The sequence below is a fragment of the Gorilla gorilla genome, chromosome 11 (genome assembly GCF_029281585.2).
Source record: "Gorilla gorilla gorilla isolate KB3781 chromosome 11, NHGRI_mGorGor1-v2.1_pri, whole genome shotgun sequence".
NCBI classification, from domain to species: Eukaryota; Metazoa; Chordata; class Mammalia; order Primates; family Hominidae; genus Gorilla; species Gorilla gorilla.
This window is the reverse complement of record NC_073235.2, coordinates 79,696,438-79,715,770: the sequence shown is the minus strand read 5'-3', so window position 1 is coordinate 79,715,770 and position 19,333 is coordinate 79,696,438. Positions and strand designations below refer to the sequence as shown.

The 19,333-nt window shown below is 40.3% G+C and overlaps 1 protein-coding gene and 1 pseudogene across 2 annotated transcripts in view; both read left to right on the top strand.

The window, feature by feature from the left end:
* NFE2L2 (NFE2 like bZIP transcription factor 2) overlaps nucleotides 1–13,542 on the top strand; it is a 35,356-nt gene extending 21,814 nt beyond the window's left edge. Inside the window, exons 1-5 of one of the 2 annotated variants that reach the window (XM_063695011.1) lie at nucleotides 8,403–8,520; nucleotides 9,577–9,843; nucleotides 10,505–10,594; nucleotides 11,268–11,459; nucleotides 11,844–13,542. In XM_063695011.1, the coding sequence (XP_063551081.1) occupies nucleotides 9,580–9,843; nucleotides 10,505–10,594; nucleotides 11,268–11,459; nucleotides 11,844–13,067 (1,770 nt within the window). In that variant the 5' untranslated portion in view covers nucleotides 8,403–8,520; nucleotides 9,577–9,579 and the 3' untranslated portion in view covers nucleotides 13,068–13,542. Of the gene's footprint in view, nucleotides 1–8,402; nucleotides 8,521–9,576; nucleotides 9,844–10,504; nucleotides 10,595–11,267; nucleotides 11,460–11,843 lie in introns of those variants that run through there. The other variant, XM_031008690.3, reaches the window with a different exon arrangement.
* A 562-nt stretch (nucleotides 13,543–14,104) lies between these two features.
* On the top strand, nucleotides 14,105–15,271 carry LOC129532098 (mitochondrial import inner membrane translocase subunit TIM14-like; annotated as a pseudogene).
* Nucleotides 15,272–19,333: the final 4,062 nt, after the last annotated feature.

The following is a 19,333-nucleotide window of genomic DNA, read 5'->3' as shown; positions in this document are numbered from 1 at the left end:
ACTTTTAGCTATTTGTAGGTAGTTACATCTGAAAATTGACCAGGCACAGTGGTTCATGCCTGTAATCTCAGCACTTTGGGAGACCAAGGCAGGAGGATCAGTTGGGGCCAAGAATTTGAGACCAGCATGAGTAACATAGCAAGAACCATCTCTACAAAAAATAAAAATTAACCAGGCATGGTGATGCATGCTACTTGGGAGGCCAAGGTGGGAGGATCACTTAAGCCTGGGAATTAGAAGCTGCAGTGAGCTAGGAAGGTGCCACTGCACTCCAGCCTGGGCAACAGAGCAAGACTCTTAATCTCTTTAAAAAAAAAAATCTGAAAAGGACCCCAAGGATTGAACTTTATCTTTACATTTATCTTTACAAATCCAGGATCAAAAGAGAGGGTAAAGGATCACTTGGGGAGTTTAGAAGTGGCAGAAGTATCTGTAGAAGCCTTACGGTGTGAATGTGCTGGATTGTGTGTGCCCACCCTCATGGGGGACTTCCTTGGAGGATGAGGGTACACCAGCATGGACAGCAAAGCTGTTTGACCTCAAGGTGGAGATCTGAGCCACCTGGTCAGTCCATGCCCAGTTAATTTCTATGGAGGTTTGGTAAAGTAGGTTAGGGAGTTGGATCCAATGTTCCTGAAGGTTCTGTTGGTAATATGGCAGGGGTCGGGTCAGGAGTGGGGAGGGTTGGATCATTCTAAGGGCAGTACAAGACCTAATCCCAAAGGTGAGAAGTTCCTCTCTGTGGAGGACAGCATTTAGAACTCAATACATACATGGCTTGTTCAAAAATGGGGAAGAGATTAGAAAAATTTATCCTAATGTTTGCTTGTCAAACCAAGCCATTCTCTCAGCAAAGTAGTGAAACCCTTACATAAGTCCTTTGAAGCCTAGCAGCAGTATCCTACTCAAACACAAACCACCAAAAAAAAAAAAAACAAAAAACCTCCTTGGGGACTCAGATGTGAAACCTCTCATGGAAAATTCAGTACCATGTGCTTTTTGTAGCAGGTAGGATCACCTGCTGTTTTGGAAATTAACTTTTTTTCTGACATCTTTTTGACCAAACTCTGCATGTGCCTCTTGAGAAAATAATCCAAATTCTTGCTTTCTTCACTTTCCAGTTTTGCTTTATCTTTGCATCATGCTCTGCAGTTTACAGACAAGCATAATGGGTGAGAGTTCCAGTAAATTGGCTGGATCATATTTCTTAGACTGAGTCATGACTGAGGAACTTGTTTGGGAACAGGAAGCAGCCCATGAAAACGGCTGCACATAGTAACCTACCAGATTGAAGAAACTGGACCACTTTCTAGTGGAAAGATAAAAGGGCAGAAAAATGGTTCTATAACTCAGGGAATGGTAAATTTGTGAACTAGGGTTTTAACTTGTTGAATAATATGTCTTTGTGTGTATTTGGGCTTTTTTATGCTGTTAAAAGTCTCTAGTTATTCAAGATAAGGGAAAGGAAAACTTGGATTCGTGGTAACTGTTGCTACCTCTTAAGTGTCTCTGCTGATGTATACAACATGTTGCTAGGCCAGTTATTTTTTTTAAGGCACTGTAGTTACATAGAAATAAACCTGGCAACATTTACACTTGGCCTCGATAGGCTGTAAGACCCCTTTTGTCTCCAGTATTCTGTGTTTCTGTATTTTAATCACTTACTTTACAACACAATCAAGATAGCAAATCAGTCTAATAAAACCAAAAGTACTGGAATGTGGGAAATAGAAAGAATGACCTAGAATTCTTGCTGAGAAAACAGTTGGTATTGCTATATTCTTGTAATACAGTGTGAGAGAAGCCAGAGAAGTAAATAGGCAGATACATATCTATGAAATGTAATTAGTCATCAGCAAGATGTATTTTAAAAACACATCTGCGTGGTGTCATTTTGCTTTATCTAATAAGGATTACAACTGCAAGGCAGAGATTTGTAAATGAAGGAGATCTCTGTTGTTTTTGTTTTGTTTTTGCTTTTGTTTTAAGACAGGGCTGGAGGGCAGTACATGATCATGGCTCACTGCAACCTTCATCTCCTGGGCTCAAGTGATCCTCCCACATCAGTTTCCCAAGTAGCTGGGACTACAGCAGTGTCTCACCATGTCTGGCTAATTTTTAAATTTTTTTGTAGAGTTGAGGCCTGTGTTGCCCAGGCTGGTCTCAAACTCCTGGGCTCAAGTGATTCTCCCACCTCAGCCTCCCAAAGAGCTGGGATTACAGGTGTGAGCCACCGTGCCTGGCTGTTATTTTATCATTTCCTCAAAATTCAAGAATGCCCTCAAATGTTTTTGCAGCCTCATATAGCTCTTAATTTGGTTTATATTCATCCAGATGGTAGGATATGATTCATGTTCCACCTGGTTTTGTTCAGAAATACTTAGACAGTGTCTATGGAAAAAAACATTGAACCAGATTTAGCTTTTAGGTAAATAATATAATCACCTGGGAATAATATGAAGAATGAAATGAAAGAAAGAAAAATATAATCAGGTGTAACTTAGACTCTGAATGCTGGTAACTAAGATTTGGATGAAGGAAGGATCTCAGGGGAATAACATTAAAATAAGATTTTTTAAAAATGGAAATACATGATTTTAAGAAGGAATAACTTAAGACATTCCAACTTTATACTACATGAAAGTAAAAAGATCAAGGATCAGTTTTCTCTTTGGAGCAAGGCTCAGTTTCGCTTTCTGTTGAGAGTAGTGTGTATAATTAATTTTTTTTAACAGTTTATTGATGAAATTTATTTTTAGAAGGAAATCTCCCACCACCTTCCTGTCATTCTCAGGGCGAGATAGAGGGTAGGAGAGGGAAGGGAGACTCGGGGGAATGGGAGGTGCAAGCCTTAATTAGACATTTGAGTGTCTAAAAGATTACTTTTCATTTGAAATACTTTGTCTCAGTTTACTGAATAGCTTTAATTTAGGACAGGGATTGTATTATCTTTGGTTTATCTTTTCCAATATTTTGGATCATCTAAGCATGATAGATGCTGGTTTATTCAAGGCACTAAAATTGACTTGCAAAAGACATATTTAATATGGATTCTGTGTTCAAGTCCTTTCTTCTTTGTTTATCCTGGTACAAAGATGTTTGTTTTAAAGTGGTATGAGTTAATTGTCCAACTTCAGATTTCCCTAAAATGTGTAACAGATTACCCAGTTGGCAAATGATGATATATATTTTTTAAACATGAATATTTCTGTTAGGCCAGATGGTGATTTAACATGAATTGTCCAACATTTGTGTTTCTTATCAAATTGTCTTCTTTTGTCTAAGCCAAGCTAGCAACATAATTTGGAACACACTCAGGAATCACTAAAGGACAAGAGCAAAAAAAATTCAGACACCAAGTGGCAGACGGCATTTGCTCCATATGCCATGCAAAGGTTCCCGGCCAGTGCTTGCATGGCCCTTGGGAAGCTTTCTCACCCGTTGTAAGGAAGTATCTGTGGAGTGCTGTGCAACCCATCTACCTGCTTTCCTCTCTCTACCCAAACCCTACTTATCTAACACTTTGTACTGTGGCCTTCCTCCATGGGGGACTTGCACTTCCTCAAAGCCCTGGATTTCTGTGCAGAAGAGCAGTTTTAGTTCTTCCTTAGGCACTTCCCTTTCCTCCTGTCCAGTGTCATGTTCTTGTTTGTTATGGGCTCCACCCAGACGATTATTTCCTCTTAGATGATGTGTGAGCCTTGCAGAGAGCTGGGTCATTTGTGGAATAAATCATGTGCCCAGTCACACGGCTCCTTACAGGAAATGGTTGGTGCATATTAGCTTAGCACAAAATACAGTAGTGAGCTTGTGGTCCCCAACAGTGAGTCTTCAGTTAACTTCTGCTGTTTTTTTTTTTTTAAACATAAAGCTTTGAATGTTTTGTACAGTATCAAATCTCTGCAGGATTTTGCCTGCTGAAACAGATGTGAAAATCTGAGTAGCACAGAGTATGACATTAAGGCCATAACAATAAACCTATTGTTGCTGCATTCTAAATTTGATCAAGATGTCTGTTTTTGGGAATCCAAAATAGTTGCTTCAAATTTAGCTTTTATCTTTTATGAAGCAGTTTTGTTTTGTTTTGTTTTGAGACCTCTCATAGCAAGAAAAAACATTACATAAACTTTTTTTTGAGACAAGGTCTCACTTTGTTACCCAGGCTGGAGTGCAGTGGCACGATCTTGGCTCACTGCAGCCTCGACCTCCTGGGCTCAAGCAGTCCTCCCACCTTAGGTCCCCCAAGTAGCTGGGACTACAGGCACATGCCACCACGCCCGGCTAATTTTTGTATTTTTAGTAGAGACAGGGTTTCACCATGTTGCCCAGGCTGGTCTCGAACTCCTGAGCGCAAGCGATCTGCCCGCCTCGGCCTCCCAAAGTGCTAAGATTATAGGCGTGAGCCACCGTGCCCGGCCACATAAATATAAACTTAAAAATACACAGGAAAATCTTTCAGAACACTTTGAAACCTATTTTGGTCCTATTACGATTGCACTGAATGTCCCCCAGCCTAATGAAGAGCAATTAGATGTCATTTGGTGGCATTCTTGGTGGAGACAGTAAGCTAGGGCCGCAGGAGCTGCTTAGTCTCCCAGGGTCCAGCATTGTTTCAGGTAACGTGAACAGGATGCTCAAGAGCTAGTCTAAATAATGCTTCATGTCTTATTTTTCCTGTTTGTTGATAAGGATTCATAAAGATGTCTTTTTCTGGTCATGTCAAGGGAAATTCAAATAAAAAACATTGAATTGGTTTGGAGTTGTCCATTGAAGGGTACTCACAGCAGGAATTGAGTGGCAATTGAATGTGTGTGTGTGTATGTTTGTAAACATTTATGTTAGAGTGTATGCAAATGTATATGGGCGTGCCCACTGCCATCACCATTACCCCCACCAACAGTAACAAAACCACCATCAACAGCAATATCCACTAAAACTTCTAATTTGCTTATTAATTTCCTTTATTATTTGTAAATAATTCAGAATCTCTGAGATCAAAATCCTTTTTTATTACAACATGTTAATAGTAGTCTAATTCAGACCTGCCCTGAGGAAGAACCAAGCAATGAAACTGTCCATGATTTTAGAAGTTAATTGGCTCATTCTTTCTGACCATCTAGGTAGTCCCAACATTATTTTAGGCTCCCCCTAGTTAGGTCCACAACCTCATTATTATCCATTGGCCTGGACTTTGGTCTTGCTTATACAGCAAGTAGTAGAGCCTATCACTGTCAACATGTAAACATTTGCATATTTTACATTTATAGAGAGATACTTTTCACATGCCTCATTTGATCCACTAACATCTGTATGCTTGGGTAGGATGGAATAATTTAACAATGTATAGCTAAAGCCATCCAAACCCCTCAAATATTATCATCTGATGGGAAGGAAAAGGGGGGGAAAGGAAATTAAATAGTTATTTCAATTCTTGGCATGATTGACACTGACAATTATAAATTCCATTCAATATTTTCTTCCAGATCATGAGGGTTGGTTGTAAGGATACTTTGCAAGTCAGATTTATGAGCAGATGTTTGCAACCTAAATTGCTTCAGTTGCATGAAAAAGTCACAACCTTTTACTGATTTTTATCCTGGGATCTCCTTAACAAGAAAAAACCTCAGGCCCAGGAAGTCTAGGGTGAGGCAGGGATGTGTCAAAGTGCACTTTTTCCCAGGTACAGGGACAAGTATTTGAGTTTCTTTGATTGACTTTGCAAAGAGCTTTGCACACTTTGCACATCAGTTCTTGAGATGGGTGGGAACATGGACTGCCTGTTTTACAGAGTTCAAATAAGATTGCAGGATCATGCATTCCTATCATTTTTGGTGCTAGTACCTAGAAGATGGGAACATATTGAACACTTAATACCTTGCTTGGGCAGATAGCTCCAGTTTGCAGAAAGTCTAGACAGGATACTCTGCTATATATCTAGATTTACTGAGAAGAAGCGGCCCAAGCTAATCAGAATTTTAAAGTAGGTTTCTCAGCTGGGCGTGGTGGCTCACACCTGTAATCCCAGCACTTTGGGAGGCCGAGGCAGGCAGATCACTTGAGGTCAGGGGTTCGAGACCAGCCTGGCCAACATGGCGAAACCCTGTCTCTACTAAAAATAGAAAAATTAGCCGGGCATGGTGGCACGCACCTGTAATCCCAGCTATTCAGGAGGCTGAGGTGAGAGAACTGCTTGAACCCTGGAGGCGGAAGTTGCAGTGAGCTGAGATTGTGCCACTGCACTCCAGCCTGGGTGACAGAGCGAGACTCCGTCTCAAAAAAAATAAATAAAGTAGGTTTCTCTATACCTTTGAATTTTCTATCTCCCATGATAACCTTTGGGTAAACATGTCCATCAAAATGGAAACAAATCAATTTTTAAAATAGAAATTATTCTCATACCTATTTTAGTGGGAATCCCCCTGAGAAGATAGCCATGTATAGTCGACAGAATGCTCTGTGGTTGCTAGTTTGTTGCTCTTGGCCAGGAAACTGATCTAGGTGACCTGCAGACTTAATCTGACCTGCAGACTGGCCGCTTCATACTACCAAGATTCCAAAGCCAAGTGTATATACAGTCGGCCCATGTAGCCTCTGGTTCCATGATGCAACCAATGGCAGATTGGTTCAAAAATATTTGGAAAATGGCCAAGCACAGTGGAGTGGTTCATGCCTGTAATCCTAGCACTTTGGGAAGCTGAGGCAGGAAAATCACTGGAGCCCGGGAATTCAAGACCAGCCTGGGCAAAATGGCAAGACGCCATCTCTACAAAAAGTAATTAGCTGGGCATGGTGGCATGTGCCTGTAGTCCCGGCTACTTGGGAGGCTGAGGTGGGAGGATCACTTGAGCCCAGGTGAAGGCTGCAGTGAGCCATGATTGCATCACCACACTCCAGCCTGGGTGACAGAGTGAGACCCTATCTCAAAATGAGTAAATAAAGAATAAAATTTCAAAAGGAAAAAAGTGGGAAAAAAACCGAAAAAATAACATAATACACACATAAAATACAGTATAACAACTATTTACACAGCATTTACACTTTACTAGGTATTGTAAGTAATCCAGGGATGAGTTAAAGTATATAAAGGGATATGCATAGGTTATGTGCAAATGCCATGCCATTTGATAATAGTGTAGGCTCATGGCTAATAAAGCATGAACCCGACTGAAGCTGCCTGGGTATGTGTCTTTGTTCAGCCACTTTCTGGTAGTATCTTTTTTCTTAACCTCAGTATTCTTATACTGTATAACAGGGATGTTTTCTCTGTATAAGGCTGTTTTGAGGAATAGTTTCTATATGTAAAGTACTTAGAACAGTGCGTAGCATATAGGAAGCCCTTAATAGATACTGGCTTAAAGATAATTAGGTATGTCCTAGTGAGGTATACCTAACTACAAGTGCTACTTTTAACTATGCCTACTTTGTGTGCTTTACAATATATATTGTTCAAGGCTAGAATAATGAGCCCCATGAGCAGGGTTTCATAGCATTTAAGATTCCAATGCCAACCTTCAATCATGGACACAGGTGGCCTGTGCCATCTAGCTAGCTGCGCTGCCTCCAGGCTGGGTGGCCTCCTCCTCTGTTGGATAAAAATAGCCTGACTCCTCACTGAAACAACCACCATGTTATTTGTGTCCTTGGGAAGCTGAAAGTAATAGAACTCTAAGTCTGGCGTTGCCAGCTGTCAGCAGAACTGAAATGCAAAGTGTGACGTGTCTACACTGTATCCACTGGCCTTCAAGTCCCAACTCCCGTTCCCCCATCTTGATTTTTTTCCATTCTCAAATTAATTATTTCCCCTATAGGTGATTTGTGGAATGGAAACAGATTTAGATTTCCTACCTATTTAGATTTTTCCAAAGACTAAAATTACAAATCAGAAAAACTGCTATTGACACATTTTTGGTTAGGAAAATCTGGATGTGGTTCCTATGCCTAGCCTAGTCATATAAATTCTCTCCCCATGTATCTTTTTGTGTGTGTGAAACAGGGTCTTGTCACCCAAGCTGGAGTGCAGTGGTGCAATCACAGCTCACCATGGCCTTGACTTCCTGGGCTCAAGCAATCCTCTCACTTCAGTCTCCCTAATAGTTGGGACTACAGGCTCATATCACCACGTGCAACTAATTTGTTTTGATTTTGGGTAGAAACAGGTGTCACTATGGTGCCCAGGCTAGTAACTCCTGTGCTCCAGCAATCCTCCTGCCTTGGCCTCCCAAACTCCTGGGATTACAGGCGTGAGTCACCAAGCTCAGCCTCTCCTCCTCAAAACCATTCCTTCTTTGTAAGATTCTTCCTATGTCTTAAAACTTAATACCTTTAATCCTTCCCTGGAGCCATAGTTTTATTTATTTATTTATTTATTTATTTATTTATTTATTTATTTATTTATGAGACAGGGTCTCACTTTGTTGCCCGGGCTGGAGTGCAGTGACACGATCATAGCTCACTGCAGCCATGACCTCTTGGACTGAAGTGATCCTCCTACCTCAGCCTCCTGAGTAGCTGGGACCACAGGTGTGTGCCACCACACCAGTTTGTTGTTGTTGTTGTTGTTTGTTTTTGTTTTGGTAGAAACAGGGTCTCTCCATGTTGCCCAGGCTGGTCGCGAACTCCTGGGCTCAAGCAATCCACCTGCCTCAGCCTCCCAAAGTGCTGGGCTTGTAGGCGTGAGCCACCGCACCTGTCCCTGTCTGCTTTTATTTATTTATTTTTTGAGATGGAGTCTTGCTCTGTTGCCCAGGCTGGAGTGCAGTGGTGCGATCTCAGCTGACTGCAACCTCTGCCTCCCAGGTTCAAGCCGATTCTCCTGCCTCAACCTCCTGAGTAGCTGGGATTACAGGCATGTACTACCACACCCGGCTGATTTTTGTATTTTTAGCAGAGACGGGGTTTCACCATGTTGGCCAGGCTGATCTCGAACTCCAGACCTCAGGTGATCCACCCACCTTGGCCTCCCAAATTGCTGGGATTACAGGCGTATAGGTGAGCCACAGAGATAAGAGTAGCAAGCAGTGATGGGGAGAAGATAATCAATCTAGTGTAGGAAAGATGGAAAGAATGGTGATATTTCACAACTGCTAGATTGACACTTTAACTTGAGAGTTACCCCTCTATAAACTGGATATTTGCTGAGCAAAGTTTAAAGAAAACTCCATGTATTCAGTAATGTTTTCCAGACCCCACTTCTCATAAGCCAGTGGCTTAGAGTGCTTGCTCTAATTTCTATATTCCATTAAACAAGGGTGGGATTTCTTCTCATTCAAACCATTTGTGACTTTGCCCTTTAGTGACCTCTACCATCACCCTATCATTAATGATCCAAGTGATTAGAATGGATGGCTATGTGTTTGTAGGTTGTTTGTTGTCTTTAATGAATAGATTCATTGAATGGAATTAACTGTGCTCTTCTAGAACATTGGATCTGTGTTCTCATTTAGATTGTATTTGTAATCTCCCCACTTCCCACCATCAACAGTGGCATAATGCGAATTAATTTATGTGGTATCTGTCATTTAAAAACCATCTTAAAAACCATGAGCTCTCTCCTTCCTTTTTTTGTCTTAAACATAGGACATGGATTTGATTGACATACTTTGGAGGCAAGATATAGATCTTGGAGTAAGTCGAGAAGTATTTGACTTCAGTCAGCGACGGAAAGAGTATGAGCTGGAAAAACAGAAAAAACTTGAAAAGGAAAGACAAGAACAACTCCAAAAGGAGCAAGAGAAAGCCTTTTTCGCTCAGTTACAACTAGATGAAGAGACAGGTGAATTTCTCCCAATTCAGCCAGCCCAGCACATCCAGTCAGAAACCAGTGGATCTGCCAACTACTCCGAGGTACAGAGTACTCAGTTCTTGGGAAAGTTATGGCAGGTTTAAGGAAACACTGAGCAAGGAATTAAAATATCTGGATTTGAGTTCCAGCTTTGCCTTTCTTTTACTTAACCTTGTCAAATCTACTTTCCAACCTCAGCCTCCTGATGAGTTCAGTACCCAACCTGAGTTCAGTACCCAACCTATTGATCTTAACAGTGTTATTGTGAGGATTGGGAAGACTTAAGTTACACCAAAGAGTTTTGTAAAGTATAGAAACATCCTGTAAGGATCAAGTAGCAGCAACAGAAGTAGTAGCAGGAGAACCAAGTAGCAGGGATTACTGGCGTTACTGTGTGTGGCAAGCACTGTTTTAAGAACATATACTGACTGATTTAATTAACACAACTATACTAATTAGTTACCATTATCCCTGTTTTATCTACGATGAGCAACTGAAGCTCAAAAAGGTTAATTTGCCCAGATCACTCAGAAAATTGGAGGAGCTAAGATTTGAACCCACGTGGTCTGGTTCAAATTGTGCATCAAAGTGATCTCTGAAATAAGATAAATATTTACTTAACTTGATTATAAATACTTTATGAACATCGATTATTGAATATTTAGCTTGGCAATGGAATATTTAACCATTTTTGTTTTCCTTTGTGTCATTCTCTTTTATCAGGTTGCCCACATTCCCAAATCAGATGCTTTGTACTTTGATGACTGCATGCAGCTTTTGGCGCAGACATTCCCGTTTGTAGATGACAATGAGGTGAGGTATAAAATAACCTGGTTAATAGCAAAACTCCATCATAACTATAAAATAACAATCAGATTCTATGTAAGTCCCGTCAATGAATCTCCATTTGAAAGAATAAAAACATTTTTAGGAGGAAATTTTTTAACCAAGGAAATACTCTTGTCAAGGAAACCTTAGCCTATAAATAACTTTACAATTAAGAAAAAAAAAAAACCCTTCACACAATACAGAACCAAAACCATTGACTATTGCATAGCCAGAAACATGGACAGCATAACCATGGAAACAAATAACTCATTTGCTGCAAGTATCTAAGAGGTTTGGTGAGTAAAGAGCCAGCTGGGCAATAAACAAAGACTTGTTCAGTTAACAATTTTAATAAATCTGTTTTATCTAGTACCACTGTGCTAGATATTATATAAACTAAATCCTAAAGATTGTACTTACGCATTTTAAAGTTTACTTTCGAATGCTTAAGCTGAAACAGACCAGCAGATTATAAATTTGAGTCAGTGGGGCAGGAAAAAAAGATTTGTTTCGTTATTTACAAACGGGGTCATGACTGGTTAGTAAGTAGAGAGACACAGAACTGCAGCTGATTCCATTTTGTTTTATGGTGGTGCCTTAGAGCTTACTCATCCCCTGTTGGTGGAAGACTCATAAATCAATGCCTTATCAATTTTAGGTTTCTTCGGCTACGTTTCAGTCACTTGTTCCTGATATTCCCGGTCACATCGAGAGCCCAGTCTTCATTGCTACTAATCAGGCTCAGTCACCTGAAACTTCTGTTGCTCAGGTAGCCCCTGTTGATTTAGACGGTATGCAACAGGACATTGAGCAAGTTTGGGAGGAGCTATTATCCATTCCTGAGTTACAGGTAACTAAAATAGAATGTAATACTGGAGATTTTTTTTTATATTCAGTGCCTTTAGTCATTCTGATTATTTATATACCACCTATTTATAGGAAGGATTGGAGGGTGCTATTAACTTAGTCATGAGTACTGCCCATGCTAGTTAAATTGGTTGGACATCTTGAGGATAGAATGTTATAAACCTGACGTCTGATCTGGGAACTCTGAAAATAATACATAACGCTTAGGCGTAAATACGTATTGGAAATGAGAATTATCTCTGAATTATAGATAATAAATTATAGAGATAAGCCTGAAGATAATGTGGGTAGGGAGTTTATCTAAATTTATCACGTATTATCATGGATTAACTTTGATTTATATAGTATAAACTTCCTTCTCATGCAGTGTCTTAATATTGAAAATGACAAGCTGGTTGAGACTACCATGGTTCCAAGTCCAGAAGCCAAACTGACAGAAGTTGACAATTATCATTTTTACTCATCTATACCCTCAATGGAAAAAGAAGTAGGTAACTGTAGTCCACATTTTCTTAATGCTTTTGAGGATTCCTTCAGCAGCATCCTCTCCACAGAAGACCCCAACCAGTTGACAGTGAACTCATTAAATTCAGATGCCACAGTCAACACAGATTTTGGTGATGAATTTTATTCTGCTTTCATAGCTGAGCCCAGTATCAGCAACAGCATGCCCTCACCTGCTACTTTAAGCCATTCACTCTCTGAACTTCTAAATGGGCCCATTGATGTTTCTGATCTATCACTTTGCAAAGCTTTCAACCAAAACCACCCTGAAAGCACAGCAGAATTCAATGATTCTGACTCCGGCATTTCACTAAACACAAGTCCCAGTGTGGCATCACCAGAACACTCAGTGGAATCTTCCAGCTATGGAGACACACTACTTGGCCTCAGTGATTCTGAAGTGGAAGAGCTAGATAGTGCCCCTGGAAGTGTCAAACAGAATGGTCCTAAAACACCAGTACATTCTTCTGGGGATATGCTACAACCCTTGTCACCATCTCAGGGGCAGAGCACTCATGTGCATGATGCCCAATGTGAGAACACACCAGAGAAAGAATTGCCTGTAAGTCCTGGTCATCGGAAAACCCCATTCACAAAAGACAAACATTCAAGCCGCTTGGAGGCTCATCTCACAAGAGATGAACTTAGGGCAAAAGCTCTCCATATCCCATTCCCTGTAGAAAAAATCATTAACCTCCCTGTTGTTGACTTCAACGAAATGATGTCCAAAGAGCAGTTCAATGAAGCTCAACTTGCATTAATTCGGGATATACGTAGGAGGGGTAAGAATAAAGTGGCTGCTCAGAATTGCAGAAAAAGAAAACTGGAAAATATAGTAGAACTAGAGCAAGATTTAGATCATTTGAAAGATGAAAAAGAAAAATTGCTCAAAGAAAAAGGAGAAAATGACAAAAGCCTTCACCTACTGAAAAAACAACTCAGCACCTTATATCTCGAAGTTTTCAGCATGCTACGTGATGAAGATGGAAAACCTTATTCTCCTAGTGAATACTCCCTGCAGCAAACAAGAGATGGCAATGTTTTCCTTGTTCCCAAAAGTAAGAAGCCAGATGTTAAGAAAAACTAGATTTAGGAGGATTTGACCTTTTCTGAGCTAGTTTTTTTGTACTATTATACTAAAAGCTCCTACTGTGATGTGAAATGCTCATACTTTATAAGTAATTCTATGCAAAATCATAGCCAAAACTAGTATAGAAAATAATACGAAACTTTAAAAAGCATTGGAGTGTCAGTATGTTGAATCAGTAGTTTCACTTTAACTGTAAACAATTTCTTAGCACACCATTTGGGCTAGTTTCTGTGTAAGTGTAAATACTACAAAAACTTATTTATACTGTTCTTATGTCATTTGTTATATTCATAGATTTATATGATGATATGACATCTGGCTAAAAAGAAATTATTGCAAAACTAACCACTATGTACTTTTTTATAAATACTGTATGGACAAAAAATGGCATTTTTTATATTAAATTGTTTAGCTCTGGCAAAAAAAAAATTTTAAGAGCTGGTACTAATAAAGGATTATTATGACTGTTAAATTATTTGTTTGGGATTCCTTTGAGTTTATTCACACAGTATTTTCCATAAGGTAATCATCCATTTAATTTAGATGTTTTGCATTTTCAGAATGTTTTATTTGAAAATATAAAAATAATTTTATACTACATTTCTAGTACCAGGGTTACAGAGAAATAAAGTATATCAAGAGGATACTTTGCCTCTTCAATAGCAGGTACATCTAAACCCAAAAAAATGTTACACACTGACATGAAAGCACTGATTCATTTATTTCCATCAGTAGACATACGCCCACTATACCCTAGGCAGAGTTTGAAGTAGAAAGGACAAAACCAATATCCCTGCCTGCCCTGGAACTTGCATTCTAGCGAAGGGGAGGTAACAAGCATACTCCACTGTTAGAAGGAATTGGACGGGGAAAACCAGTAAAAAGCATCACAACTTAAGGCTGTAAATGGGAAGAGCCTTACTGAAGTGGCAACATTTGAAGGTGTGGGAGAAGCCGTTCTCATAGCCAAGAACACTGCAGACAAGACACAGCAGGTCCAAAGGCTGAACCACATTTGAGAAAAAACAAGGACAATGTGGCTGAAGAAAGGGATGGGGGTGGAATATGACAGAGCCTCGTAAGTCTACCTAAGTGAGGTGGGGAGCTAATGGTGCTGTTCAGGAGTAACATTCAACTGTTTTTTTAAAGTTCCCTCTGGGGTTTGTGACTGCTGGCAGTGGCTGCCTAGCTTTCTGGTAAAGGAGTGTAGTTAGTGGCAGGTGGCTGCACCAATCCAGATGGAGGTGAAAGAAGCTGAGTTGCAGCCACGGTCAGTACAGTGGTAGCAGCTGGACTGGCCATTTCTGCTGCAGGTTTTGCAAGCCAGGAAGCACATATAGCCTGAAGTAAAACAGGATTTTCAAAGTCTACCAAAATCTGCCTTCAGCGGTGGCTATTAGAGAGGTGGGCTTGAACCCAAAAGGACAAAATGGGAAGCAGCAATACTACCTGTAAGCCTTACTGCCATTAAAGGAAAAATAAGAGATGCTCAGTAACAAATATGATCTTAAATCGCCCAAAGAAGGATCTCCTTATATAGCAACCCAAATCAATGAAGCTAAGGATTTACTAGGTCAAGCTCAAAAATGAAATCAATGTATGATGAATTTTAGGTTCCTACTACTTTTTATGTGTATGAGTATCAACTTTCTATAAAATGCCTCAAAGCTACAACTTTTAACGTTTCCTCTGGCTTGTGTGTTGAGAACAGTATAGAGGGTAAGGATGGGAGTAGAAAACCAATTGAGAGGTTCATGCATTATGATGGCAGCTTGGTCTAGAGTGATAGAAGAGGGGTAGTCAGGGACATTGGATTCTGCCATGTCTCAGAGAACTAAAAGGATTTTCTGGTAGAATGGATGTGAGTCAAGAAGTTTAACATCTTTAAGAATTGAGTTGTCTGAGGATGGAGAAGACTGGATAGAGGGAGACCCACGTGGGAAAATCAGTTACTTTTTGGACATACCGAGAGATCTATTAGACGTTAACTAGAGTGTACAAAAACAAGTCCCCTCAAAACCCTTTGAAAATCTGCATGCTTTCCAATGAGCCATTCAGTTATCGATTATTTCTTCACCTAAGCAGGTTTCACTTGTTCATATTGTTTTGCCTTTTTAAAGTGAGAAAATGGAGATTCATTAAGTATGTTTAAAATAAGCACTGCATGTGTAACTATTCAATGAAGACTCCTACCAACACTGCATGGGCTTGCCGCTAATTCCTAGAATGACGTTTAGCGACTCACTTTAGCACTTTTTTTTTTTTTTTTTTTTTTGAGACAGTGTCTCGCTCTGTCACCCAGGCTGGAGTGCATTGGCGCTATCTCGGCTCACTGCAAGCTCCACCTCCCGGGTTCACGCCATTCTCCTGCCTCCTCTTAAGCATATTTTCTCATCTATAAAGCAGAGTGGTACTCCGTGAGTCACCCCACAAAAAGCACTGCGCCTAGCTCATAGTAAACATTGCATAAATGATGGGTGTTTTGTCAATTTCCTTTAGTCTTGTATTATGCTTTTTGGCTACAAGTGAATCCAGTCAAATTAGCTTACTAGAGAATTTCACTGTTCAGGATTGAAAATGACTTCAAGGACTAATGAATCTAAGGGTTCAAATGTGAAGATTTTTTCTTCTTCTTGAGATGGAGTCCCACTCTGTCACCCATGATGGAGTGCAGTGGCACAATCTTGGCTTACTGCAACCCGCACCTCCCAGGTTCAAGTGATTCTTCTGCCTCAGCCTCCCAAGTAGCTGAGATTACAAGTACCTGCCACCCACCTGGTTAAATTTTTTTTTTTTTTTTTTTGCATTTTTAGTGGAGACAGGGTTTCACCATGTTGACCAGGGTGGTATGGAACGCCTGACCTCAAGTGATCTGCCTGCCTTGGCCTCCCAAAGTGCTAGGATTACACGGGAGCCACCACACCAAGCCAATTGTGAAGATTTGGGGTCCTGAATATTTTTCACGTGCTATCAAGGAACTTCCTTCCTCTGATGGTGTGGTGATGGGGAATCTCGGGAGAAGACATCACTTTTCCAAACTCAGAACATAATCCCAGGTCTTGAACAAACTGTCTATTCTTAGACCAAATTGTGAGTGCGGAGATGGTGGCAAGAATCTCAGCAGCAGCTATCTGGAGCACCTAACATTGACTGATATTTGAAGGGGGAAGAGCATTGCTGGGCAGACAAAAACAGACATTCTTTGGTAGTAAACTTCAACGTATTCTGACCAATTCATACAAGGGAACTGGCCATAGAAACTTATGGTACCTAAAAATATTACAGTGAAGAATAAAAAATTGTGAGAAATTACAAATTTCAAATAACAAATCTCAACTATGCCATAACTAATAAAACCAAGTGTTCATTTCTCTTGATGTGCATTTGAATTGAGAGATTTATACCTGACTGTCCTCAAATTTGACTATCAAACTGTAATTGCACAACTTTGTATAAAAACCTATCTTCTTGCCAAGATTTCCCAAGTCCCTGTTTTTGAGGGGGGCACTGCTCAAATATGTTTGCCATATCAATATTTGTGACTAAGCCTCAGAACATATACAAGATAATTCTCATTCCCATTTAAAGATAGCTACCAGGGCGCTTTGTTTTCAGTTGATGCTGTTTTAACACTTGAGAACTCGAAAAAAATTAAAGACTAGAAAACTTCAGGGCCGGGTGTGGTGGCTCACGCCTGTAATCCCAGGTGGGAGGCTGAGGCGGGCGGATTACGAGGTCAGGAGATCGAGACCCTGTTCAACACGGTGAAACCCTGTCTCTACTAAAAATACAAAAAATTAGCCGGGTGTGGTGGCAGGCGCCTGTAGTCCCAACTACTCGGAAAGCTGAGGCAGGAGAATGGCGTGGACCCGGGAGGTGGAGCTTGCAGTAAGCCGAGATCGCGCCACTGCATTCCAGCCTGGGAGACAGAGCGAGACTCCGTCTCAAAAAAACAAAAAACAAAAGAAAACTTCAATCCTATGTTGGGGGGTGGGGGAGAAACGCTTAAGACATTGACATAACTTTTATCACCCATTAAAATTTTAGGTATGCTTCAGGATATCCTTGTAAGACAGTATCCAGCATTACCAAGACGCTATCTTTAGGGTCCATAAGACAGGTACTAAGTTCTTTAAGCTATTGAATTTAACCTTCTGATTTACTGAAGGGAGGGAATTATAAATCCATTTTACCAAAAAAAAGTGTGTGTGCGCGTGTGTGGAGGTGGGGGGGAGGAAATCAGGTTAAAAACAGGAGTTCTTAACCTGTATAGATTTTAGGTCTGACAATTTTGATGGGAAGAAAGTTTCTTCATTTTTACTAACACGTAACATTTCCTTCAATATTCCAGGCAATGAACCACTGGCATTTCACTGTACTTGTCTTAAAGTACAATTTAAACCACATTATCAGTTACACATCACAACTTCAATGTTAGAAATCAGACCCACCATTAGACCTAATTTAGTGTTTCAAGTACATTAAGTCATAAACTTATTATTCTGGTAATTATTTTCATGGAACATTTGAGTAATCTCACTTGTATCTCACACCATGTAAAAATCAACATTCTAAGGGGCCTGCTGGCATACCAATCTGCCAGAGCGCACGGGATTAAAAAGGAACCAAGTAACCTGCCCAAGCTCACAAAACTGCTTTTACATTCTGTATTTACATTTCTTACTGATAAAATCTGACACAAGAATCAGAGTAACAAAAACCTACAAATTTTCTTTCAGTACCTATTGAGAGAAATAAGACCACTGACTTCAAATAGACAAACCATCAGAATTCTTTTGATACATATATATTTTTGTTTTTGTTTTTTGAGATGGAGTCTTGCTCTGTGGCCCAGGCTGGAGTGCAGTGGTGTGATCTTGGCTCACTGCAAGCTCCACCTCCTGGATTCACGCCATTCTCCTGCCTCAGCCTCCCAAGTAGCTGGGACTACAGGTGCCCACCACCACGCTCAGCTAATTTTTGTATTTTTAGTAGAGACGCGGTTTCACCGGGTTAGCCAGGATGGTCTCGAGCTCCTGACCTCGTGATCCACCCGCCTCGGCCTCCCAAAGTGCTAGGATCACAGGTGTGAGCCACTGCGCCCAGCCTCTTTTGATGTATTTTAAAGAATGTAAGTTCACTCAGCATTTACTGAACATCATAGTAATACAATTAAAAAATTAAGTTACCTGGAGCCTACAGATACAGCTAAACATTTTACGCAATTCCTTAATCTACGATGACAAGTGCTTTAAGTAATTAGCGGCTATATATATGGATGTAGTGAATGTAACTATTTCATATATCTTAAGGCATTTTCAAGCTGTCGACATCCTTGTGTATACCCTTCACCCAGTTACTATTTCTTTACCAATAGAAGTTGAACAGTATGGGTTAATTCCCATCTCCTAGCTAGCTTTCAGAACTGTGCACAATGTACACACTTCAATGCACCCTTACCATTACCTGGTGTTAGGGTCTTTGAAAATGTGTTAAGCTTAAAATGGCTTATTTTACCTGTTACCACCTTACATCCCCCTAAACCTTGGCATTGTAGTATATTCAATTCAAAATTAAAATCAACCCAATGTATTTAACAATCGAATTTTTGCAAAACAGTCCTTACATTTACGTCTGTGACATGCACATGCAGACTCAAATTTCATCATTTTCTGAATATTTTGCAGTTTATGTAAGAATGTCCTTTTATTCTAAGAAAACAAGGGTAAATATACTTTTGTTGGAAGTCCACACCTGTCCTTTATTATTCCAGGACCTAAGTATTAAACTGAAATTATTAGACATGCCTTTTTTTTTTTTTTTGAGACGGAGTCTCGCTCTGTCACCCAAACTGGAGTGCAATGACACCATCTCTGCTCACTGCAAGTTCTGCCTCCCGGGCTCACGTCCTTCTCCTGCCTCAGCCTCCTGAGTAGCTGGGACTACAGGTGCCCACCACCACGCCCAGCTAATTTTTTGTACTTTCAGTAGAGACAGGGTTTCACCATGTTAGCCAGGATGGTCTCGATCTCCTGACCTTGTAATCCACCCGCCTTGGCTTCCCAAAGTGCTGGGATTACAGGTGTGAGCCACCGCACCCAGCCTAGACACGCCATTCTTTAAGATTACTTAACTGCACAGAACATGAAACCAGTGTTTGAATACAAGCAAAATGAGTATGCATTAAGTCTAACAGCTAGCGAAGAATCCTCAGCTGGCTTCAACTTATGAAGTATTTCACTTGAAAAAACTATATTGGGAAA